At 38.5% G+C, this 10,662-nt stretch overlaps 1 protein-coding gene across 1 annotated transcript; it reads left to right on the forward strand.

Moving 5' to 3' along the window:
- Nucleotides 1–4,343, forward strand: LOC136392180 (keratin, type I cytoskeletal 27). The gene is made up of 8 exons (XM_066364230.1): nt 1–503; nt 993–1,075; nt 1,433–1,589; nt 1,856–2,017; nt 2,095–2,220; nt 3,611–3,828; nt 4,045–4,094; nt 4,201–4,343. Exons 1-8 carry the CDS (start codon nt 60–62, stop codon nt 4,341–4,343), a joined length of 1,383 nt encoding a protein of 460 aa, XP_066220327.1. The 5' UTR covers nt 1–59.
- The last annotated feature ends 6,319 nt before the right edge of the window (nt 4,344–10,662 follow it).

Below are 10,662 nucleotides of genomic sequence, written 5' to 3' on the forward strand. Positions count from 1 at the left end.
GAGCAGGACATTCGCCATCAGAGCTTCATTCCAGGCACAAGCGCTTCAGTCTGGACATCATGTCTGTGCGCTTTTCTCCTGCATCCAGACGCCTGGGCTCTTGCGGGGCAATGGGCTCTGTGAGGCTGCCTAGTGGGGGAGCCAGCTTTGGGGCTGGAAACACATGCGGTATGCCAGGCATTGGAAGTGGTTTCTCTTGTGGCTTTGGGGGCAGCTCATCTGCAGGAGGCTATGGCACAGGTCTGGGCGGGGGAAGTGCTTCCTGTGGTGCTTTCCTTGGGAATGAACACGGCCTCCTCTCCGGCAATGAGAAGGTGACTATGCAGAACCTCAACGATCGCTTGGCCTCCTACCTGGAGAATGTGCGAGCACTGGAGGAGGCCAATGCGGACTTGGAGCAGAAGATTAAAGGGTGGTATGAGAAATTTGGACCTGGCTCTTGCCGTGGTCTTGATCACGATTACAGCAGATACTTCTCAATAATTGACGACCTTAGGAGCCAGGTAAGAAACACAATGTGATGAGTGAAGAACCAAGTGAGTATTTAGCCACAGGCACACACACAAATGTACAAGCAGTCACACACAGCAAGCAGAGCTGTACTCTCAGCTTTTGATTTTCAGCATTTCATCATTAATATTAAAAGTGATTTATATTAAAATTCTAATCTTTGAACATATCTCACCTAGCACCTGGTATGAGGTATACATGTTTATGCTTTTAATGTCAAAATATCAAAAACTGCCCAATGTCTCCAGCTATATATTTATAAGTTTTTTCATAGAAAGGGTTTTTTTGGTTTTTGGTTTTTTAATGGATGGGGTGGAGAGTAAAAGAGACCAGATTTCAATTTCCTATTTTCAAAAGAATCATCTTATTATCGGAGACAGAACACCAGAAATATTGCTATTATTTCATAGGTGACTTTTTTCAAGGAAATTTGAAATTTTAAACAGTATTTCTTCAATCTTCTCTGACTCTCCATTTGTCAGATCATTTCTGCAACTGCAAGTAATGCCAGTGTTGTCCTGCAAAATGATAATGCACGGCTGACAGCTGATGACTTCAGACTAAAGTAAGTAGAAACCAAAAAAGTTATCTAAGCAGTTCACTCCTTTATTTAAGCTATTTGAGGTGACTCAATTCTTTATTTCTGTTTGTTTTAAACGAAAAGTGTATTAGAATAACTAGCTGAATTACATATTTCACATGGGAAATTTGGGCGCTGACACAAATGAATGTCAAGATCATATCAAAGAGGTTTGACTATTTCCATTCTCTCGCTTCAGAGAAATTAAGTTATTGCATTATGCACAATCGATCTGATGTTTTTAGTATATTTTAACAGTTTGATCTCAGTGCTTAGTTTGAGCTTTCTGATGATCTAAAAAGTGATGTGACTCATGAGATAAACTTTCAAATATTTTCTAAGGTTTGAAAATGAACAGGCCCTTCACCAGAGCGTGGACGCTGACATCAGCGGTTTGCGCCGGGTGCTGGATGACCTGACCCTGTGCAGAACCGACCTGGAGGTCCAGCTGGAAACCCTGAGCGAGGAGCTGGTTTACCTCAAGAAGAATCACGAGGAGGTAGATGCCCTGTCTCCCCCCATTTCACATTCTGTCTTCCTCGCAAATTTTACAAATGAATTTCAAATGACAAATGTGATGTCTTAAATCAGTTTCAAGAAGGAACATGTCAATTTCTCCATATGGCTTAGATTGTTCTAAATGTTTTTATTCACCCCCTTCTAAAGAAAGGAACCCTAAAAAAAGTTTCTAACTATATGGATCACGTCTGTCTGACTCCTTTAGAAATAATCAGATACTAACATGATTAAATAAATTTCTTCCAGGAGATGAAGGCTCTGCGGTGTGCGGCCGGGGGCAACGTGAACGTGGAGATGAACGCGGCGCCGGGCGTGGACCTCACGGTTCTGCTGAACAACATGCGGGCGGAGTATGAAGACCTCGCAGAACAGAACCGCCAGGATGCGGAAGCCTGGTTCAACGAGAAGGTGAGGCCACGCTAGGGCAGCTTAGTTGGCCCTGGGCGCTGATCAAGCGTCACCTTAACATGACCCTAACGTTTCAGAGCGCCTCGCTGCAGCAGCAGATCTCTGACGATGCTGGCGCCACCACCTCAGCTCGCAATGAACTTACTGAGATGAAACGTACTCTTCAAACCCTGGAGATTGAACTTCAGTCCCTCTTAGCAATGGCAAGTAAAAATTACAAACAAAAAAAAAAATTGTTTTGCTTTAGAAGTTGAGAAAAATTCAAAGAGAGTTTTCTTCCACACGATAGTGCTTATTTATGTTTTTATTCCATTAATTACTATGCTTGAAATAAGACATTTGCATTTTGCACAGCAAAATCCTCTTTCCCTGAAAATTATACCTAGGTGCCAATTATTATAAAACATTAGAAATTAACAAATACAATTATTTTGAGGTACTAAAAAATAATAGCTTTTACTCTGAATCTTCTCTTCTAAATCAAACAATCAAAACCACTGTCCATGGGGTGCAAAAATATGTTGGCACCCCTCCTAGCTTCATCTAGCATTCCTTTGGGCCACTTAAGTGAGAACACTTACATGGTCCTTTTTAAGTGGCGTAAACAGGAAGCAAAGTAGAAGCATGAAGGTTGCCTACAAAGCTGAACATGCACAATGATAATAATAACCTTATTTATAAAGAGTTTGCCCAGCACTTTCACCGACATGAGTCCAAAGTATCCCTAGGGCTTGGGTAGGGCAGACTTTAGAATTCCTGTCATTATTTCCAAATGAAGAATCTGAGATTCAAAGAAGTTAAGCAGTTTCCCTAGAGTCCTGCATTTGGATACATAGGAACCATAATTTCTCTCCAAATTTTGTAACTCCCAAGTCTATTTTTCCCCACACTGGCTAGCAAACCTCCAGATTTATCCACAAAAGAGGTTATGAATGTACATAAAATTAGAACTTTATATAAAAATTCTTGCAGATAAAAGGGTAAGACAGTGTCATTTATTTGATATAAAGTTAAAGCAAGTATCCTTCTGTGGGCTAAACGCTGTATAAACCCATGTGGATTCACAAGCCAATGAATCAGACGACTTAAAGCTGAAAAGGGTCATTCTTTTCTTTGGGTCATTCTACTTCTGGAAAGTATATATATGCAGTTCTCTACAGGATTATTTTTTAATAGAAGAGCTACAGTTCTCATGAAACAAGGATGTCACATAATTAGAAATAAGGTAGTAAAGTTTAAGGAGACTTTTATTATGAGGAAAAGTGCCAAATTGTGTCAGACTCTACAAGCACAGGCTGTATGGCAGGGAGTGGAGGGGATCTTTACCCTGTGCCCTATAAGGAAGCAACTTCATCTTTGCTAACACTTCTGGACATATGAGTAACATTCACCACCAACTGTGTTATTCTCAAAGATAAAAATAGTATGACATATAATAAAGGCAACAATTAATATTAATGTTGAAGAAGTGGAATATGTGGGGTATTGTTATTGGCATTATGTAAGTATAACTCTCTTAAATATCTATGTGCTTTGCCTTACCCTAAAACAACACTGTGACATTTTCTACTCAACTGTCCTACTGATCCACAGAAACACTCCCTGGAGTGCTCCTTGACTGAAACTGAAGGCAACTACTGTGCACAGCTGGCCCAGATCCAGGCTCAGATCGGGGCCCTGGAGGAGCAGCTGCACCAGGTCAGAACTGAGACCGAGGGCCAGAAACTGGAGTATGAGCGGCTCCTGGACATCAAGGTTCACCTGGAAAAAGAAATCGAGACCTACTGCCGCCTGATAGATGGAGAGGATGGGTAAGTACTACTTCCATTGAGAAAAGAATATATTTTAAGGTTGTTAAATATTTTTTAATGAAGTACAAAGTATCTGTGACCTATATCATGCGTACCTAAACCCCTTCAAGTGTTATTTAAGAATCCAGTGTTCTTCCACCTTAAATCATTACTGATCAGTTTCTTCAGCAAAATACAGAATGAAATAATTAATACAAGCTCTCTACATTTTTACAGCTCTTGTGTTAAATCAAAAGGCTACAAAGGACCAGGAAATCAAATAAAAGGTAAACAAAAGCAGCATTCGGTGTTTATTTGTATATATTTCAAATGACAAGTTGTTTCCTGTTTATGAATTTGATAAATTCTAACAATTCATATGTGTCATTTTAGATTCATCTAAAGGCACTGTGGTTAAAACAATTGTTGAAGAAATAGATCCTCGTGGCAAAGTTCTCTCATCCAGAGTTCACACCACAGAAGAGAAATCCTCCAAAGTCAACAACACAAAGAGTGAACAGAGAGTGACTTCTTGAACCCCAAAAGAATGGCCCTAAATTAAAATGTCAGATTGAAGCTAGATTCCCAGATAAGAGCCCTCTTATTTTTCTGCTTTTCTTCCAGTGAATTAAGACAAACTATTTTTAGAATAGTAACATTTCTTTGGCTTTCTCTATGGTGATGTTTCAATAAAAATTCTTCCTGTTGCAAGTCATCTCCACTGGTTGTGGTTAATCTTTTCATTGTAAACATAATCCCCAATTGGAGCTGCTTTTGTTTTTAATTTTTTCTGTTTATTTGATGACTTTAAAAAGTTAGGAATAAATTTAACAAACAAACTAGTTGGAGTCTTTTTTACATTTCTGTAAATTTTAAATTTTTTCTTTCTTCTAGAAATACTTACTGAGCACACACTAAATGCCAGTAATGACAATAAAACAGTTAACAAAAACTAATCTCTAGTGCAATATGCTCATAGAAGTGGAATAAGGAGCTGCAGAATCAGAAACAGAAAAGAAAAACCTATAAAAGGTGATATTTGAAGGGAAAAGGGAAAAGAAAGAGATGTGGGGATGAAATAGGGCAAATGATTAATTCTACTATTTTAGGTCACAAAATAAATCTTAACAAACTTAAGACTGATATTATAACAAGTATCTTTTTTTGACAACAGTAGTATGAACTAGAAGTCAATAATAGGAGGAAAATTGAAAAATTCAGAAATATGTAGAAATTTAACAACACACTCCTGAACAATTAATGGGTCAAAGAAATTAAAGAGAAATAGAAAAATACATTGAGACAAATGAAAATGAAAATTCAATGTACCAAAACTTATGTGATGCAGCAAAAGCAGTATTAAGAGGGAACTTTATAGTGATAACTGCGTATGTTAAGAAAGAAGAAAGGTTGGGAGATACCAGGTCCAAATTGGAATGACAACTAAAATATACAACAATCAACCTGAATAACCAGCCAAAGACTAGCTAAACAGAAGTCTTATAGCCAAGGATTTATAGAAGAAGCCACATCAAGACTGGTAGGAAGGGCAAAGATAGAAAAATCCTGGCCCCACTCACACAAGGGCAGCTGTGATCTCGGAGGGATATCATAGCTGTAGAGGTTCTCTTTGAGAAGCATGTGGTCTCAACTCCACTCCAGGCTCCCCAGACCAGAGCACCAGAGCTGGGAAGAGGTATCCATCCACATAACATCTAGCTATGAAATCAGAATCAGGGGATTCTGTCCACCAGGGAGAGACGTAGTCTGCTAGAAACACGGGCACCCTCTTAAAGGACCAACACACAAAATTTCATTCACAGCCACTCACCCTGGGCTCCATAAAAGACTAGAATGGACTAGAGTTGTGTGAGGAAAGCCTGGAGTTTGTGGCTCTGAGAAGATAGCTGAAGGGACAGTGGCCAGGATCTTGTCCTGAATCACTCTTCCATACCAAACATGCCATTTCTTTTGAGTGGAGAAGTCCCTTCATGGCATCAGCCTGGGTGAATGAAATATCCCCACTCTTTAGACCCTTTGTTGCTCCACCCTGCAGAGTTCACGCCCTACTGAGGAGTCAGCTACCTGGGCAGGAATGTAGAGGTCCAGGCAGGCTCAGGGGTCATCAGTGACTGAGTTGTGTGGCTCTGGTGTAGGGGCCAGTCCTCCCTCAAAAAATTAAAACTGGAACTTCCTAATGACCCAGTGATTCTAGTTCTTAGAATACATCTGAAAAAATTAATGCACTAATCTAAAAGAATATAAAACAAATAAATGGAAAGACATCTCATGTTTATAAACTGGAAAAATTAATATTGTTAAAATGTCCATACTACCATAGTAATCTACAGGTTCAATGCAATCTTAGTCAAAATCCCAATGGGATTTAAAATTTTTTAAAATCTTAAATTCATTAAAAATAAAAGATCCTGAATAGCCAAAGCAATTTTGAGAAAGAATACATCACACCTCATGGTTTCAATAATATACTACAAGTATATAGCTATTAAACCAGCATGAAAGATATACAAATGACCAGTAAACACATGAGAAGATGCTCAATATCACTCATCATTGGGGAAATGCAAATTAAAAGCACAATGAGATGCCACCTTATACCCATTCAGATAGCCACTACGAATAAAATAGAAAATAACAAATATTGGTGAGGATGTGAAGAAATTAGAACCCTGACGCAATTGGTGGAAATGTAAAATATATAGTATAGCCACTAAAAAAAACAGTATGGCAATTCCTCAAAAAGAGAGAGAGAAAGTAGAATGGTGGTTGTCAGTGGATGAGAGAGGAAGATATAGGGAGTTATTGCTCAATGTGTACAAAATTTCAGTTTTAAGATGAAAAGAGTCATGGAGATGAGTCATAGTTGCACAACATTATGAATGGATTTAATACCACTGAATTGTACACTTAAAAATGCTTACCGTGGTTATTTTATGTCTTTTGCATTTTACAACAATAAAAATATCAGGGAGGGGAGACAGTATAGCATAAAAACAAACATTGACCAATGAAACAGAATAAAGAGCCCAGAAATAAATCCACGCATATATGGCCAATTGATTTTCAATAAGGTGGCCAAGAATACAGAATGGGGAGAGATTAGTCTCTGCAACAAATGGTATTAGGAAAATTGGACATCCACATGTAAAAAGTATGAAATTGGACCCTTATCATGCACTATACACAAAATCAACTTAAAATTAATTAAAAACCTAAACATAAGACCAAAGGCCTGACCTGTGGTGGCACAGTGGATAAAGTGTCGACCTGGAACACTGAGGTCACTTGTTCAAAACTCCAAGCTTCCCTGGTCAAGACACATGTGGGAGTTAATACTTCCTGCTCTCACCCTTTCTCTCTCTTTCTTTCTCTCTCTCCCCTGCCCCTCTAAAGTGAATAAAAAAAATTTTAAATCTTAAAAAAAAAAAAAATAAGACCTGAAACTGTAAAACTCCTCAGAGAAAGCATATGAGAAATCTTGACATTGATCTTAGCAATGATTTCTTTAATTTGACACCAAAAGCAACAGGCAAAAAACCCCCCAAAATATCATATATTTAGAACTTTTTATTATAGCTTCCAGAAAGAATCAATAATAGTGACAGCCAGCACTTGTCATGTGTTGGACTCTATTTTAAGCGTCATTTAATCTCACAACAACTCTTCAAGGTAGGTACCATTATCATCCTCTTTTAACAGATAAGGAAACTGAGGCAGAGAGTGGTTAAGTAATTTGCCCAAGGTCACATTGCTAGAATGTTCATTCAGGTAGTCTGGCTCAGAATAGGTGTGCTGAACCCAACCTAGCACCATGCCAGTGAGAACCTCAAGACTCTACCTTCCTTCTAGCAAGACAAGGGATAAAAACTAAGTGCATTCTAATTCCAATCAATCAGAGAGTAAGCAGTCATCAGTATCTCCTTCCCAAACAAACCAGGGAAGCCGTTCTGTGGGAGGCATCAGCACACCAGAATCTGATTCTCAGAAAAAAACTAGGGATCTAGTGACAAAATAAATATCATTCATGTTCAAGAAAAATACATTTCTAAACCCAGCTAACAGAAATGTAGAATGCAAATTTTAAACAATGACAAAAGATATTGAAGTGCATTTGAAATTAAACACTAGTTTTTTTCTTTATTTTTCTCATCATCATCAACTTAAGCCCTAAATATATCAGGGGAAAAAATTAATGTATGATCATTAGAATAAGATGATGTAATGAAAACTTCATTCTGAGAAAAGCAGACATTAAAACTGCATAACAAAGTTTAATTCAAATGCAATATGAGTACCATATAAAGAATGTTTTAATACCTAGTAGATTCTGAAAAAGTGATGATGATAGATAGCTGAATACTTATATCAGAAATAACCACTATTGGGGGAGAAACATATAGCTAGAAATGGCCTAGAGAATTTGTGAAGTCTATCTCCCTCTTTCAGAAAGGACTAAAGCTAAACTTTTGTAGTAACTATTAGTTTATAGGAAATTTATAATTAAGAAAATTTAAGAGATTTGCCCTTATGAATAATAGAAGACAACCTTTTGAGGAGTTAAGCATCAGACATTCCAGCCCTGCTTTGACATAAAAATGCTCTGTGATCTGTGTCGCCACATAGCTTCAGAGTCAACTCATCTCCAAAATGGTTCTAATAATATATTCTTAACTTCTTTTGTAAAAGATTACAAGTTAATTACTATTATAAAATATCTAGAGATCAGTAGTTTATGTTAATAATACTTTACAGTCTCATAATACCTCTTATCCAAGAAACTCAAGAGTTATAAACTACTACACTGACAATAAATATACTCCTTTTCTTGTGTTATTCATGGGAAACACGGGCAAAAGATTCAAATTTTGACCAGGTCACAGCAAAATCAGTAACAAGTCTCTGAATATGAGTTGCATCTCTTAACACACATTGTTCTAAACATGTGCAAGTGGTCTGAATTACAGTTTTATATTAATGATTTTAAAATATTTTGGTCAAAAAGAACCACACAGGCCCTGGCCGGTTGGCTTGGCGGTGGAGCGTCGGCCTGGCGTGCGGGGAACCCGAGTTCGATTCCCGGCCAGGGCACGTGGGAGGGGCGCCCATTTGCTTCTCCACCACCGCCCTCTCCTTCCTCTCTGTCTCTCTCTTCCCCTCCCACAGCCAGGGGCTCCATTGGAGCGAAGGATGGCCCGGGCGCTGGGGATGGCTCCTTGGCCTCTGCCCCCGGCGCTGGAGTGGCTCTGGTCACGGCGGGGCGACGCCCCGGACGGGCAGAGCGTCGCCCCCTGGTGGGCATGCCAGGTGGATCCCGGTCAGGCGCATGCAGGAGTCTGTCTGGCTGTCTCTCCCCGTTTCCGGCTTCGGAGGAATGCAGAAGAGAAAAAAATAATAATAATAAATAAATAAATAAGAACCACACAATGGAACAGACTGAAGGCTGTCAGAAGGCAGAGGGGAGGGGGACTGGATGAAAGAAAGTTGATTAGTCAAAAAACATATATACATAACCTATAGACACAGACAACAGTGTGGTGTTAGCCAGAAGGAAAGAAGGGTAGGGACTGGGTGGAGGTGGGCAAGGAGGGGGGGAGGAATAGGGACAGAAACAGACTGTGCTTGGGGCAAAGAGCACACAATGCAGTGCGCAGATGATACTTTATTGAGTTCTACACTTGACACATGCATGGTTTTGCAAACCAATATCACCCCAATAAATTTAGTTTTAAAAAATCTATGCATTCTGGACCACCTGATACCCCATACCTTTTAGGGACAATAATGTTGGAGGTTTTTCAAAATAGTCAATATCCACGACCTAGAAAAATCTCATTCAGAAAAAAATTATTCTTCCAAAGCTATCCAAATCCATTTGTACTCTTATAAATTATAAAGACCTGACCCTTCTGACAGGGCCATTTTATTATAATAATTTAAGTAATTAACATTTACAAACTGTGGCCTTCAGACTGTTTTATAGTCACTAATTATTGGAACAGCTCAACATCCATCTGTGACTTTCCAATGCTATTATTTGCATTTGTCTAACAGAGAAATGAAGCCCAACCCAAGAGGTTAACTCCCCATGGACATCAAGAATGAGAAGTCTCCTTATCTATGACAACTAGTCTTCTATTTCTAGTACCAAGTTACTGGCTTTCTAGGTAATAATGAAAACAACCCTCTCCATCTGGTTAAGTCCCCATTCATCAATATGAAAATTGATAATTACTTCTCAAAATAATTCATAATGCCTCAAATATGTAAATTTAAACTAAAAGACAGTGAACAATATTTTTGAGGTAGAGAAATAAACAATTTGGGGACTCAGAAGTTAGTTGAATGGACATTCTGCTTCTGGACTCAACCAAGAAATCTCAATACAAATAACTTTCTGTCAAGGCCACATATACATTAATTTTACTTAAATTGATAAGCCAAGTACTGCAGGACTTTTATTATTTTAGTTTTCAATTTTTAAAAAATCAATTAAAAAACTCCCTATATATTGAGAGTACCTGAGGTCAAAAACCTGTACATTTTTACTCATAATTTAAGTGTGACCTTGGAAAGTATGATTCAATGTTACTCCACCTGGCACCTTTTCATATACAAAGACATCCTTGGGCACTTTTCCACCTACAGACTGGACAGTACTGAAAATCATCCAATTACGAACAACAACAATTAGAGTGTATAATTTATTTTATTATAAATCGGCATAGTTCAGACTGAACTGACTTACTGAACCCTATAAAAGGCCAATGGAACTAACTCTCATGGGCAGTGTACTTTGGCTTTGCTCCTCTCTGAGAAAGGGTCACTCACCTGTGT

This window comes from Saccopteryx leptura, chromosome 2, assembly GCF_036850995.1.
Source record: "Saccopteryx leptura isolate mSacLep1 chromosome 2, mSacLep1_pri_phased_curated, whole genome shotgun sequence".
Taxonomy (NCBI): Eukaryota; Metazoa; Chordata; class Mammalia; order Chiroptera; family Emballonuridae; genus Saccopteryx; species Saccopteryx leptura.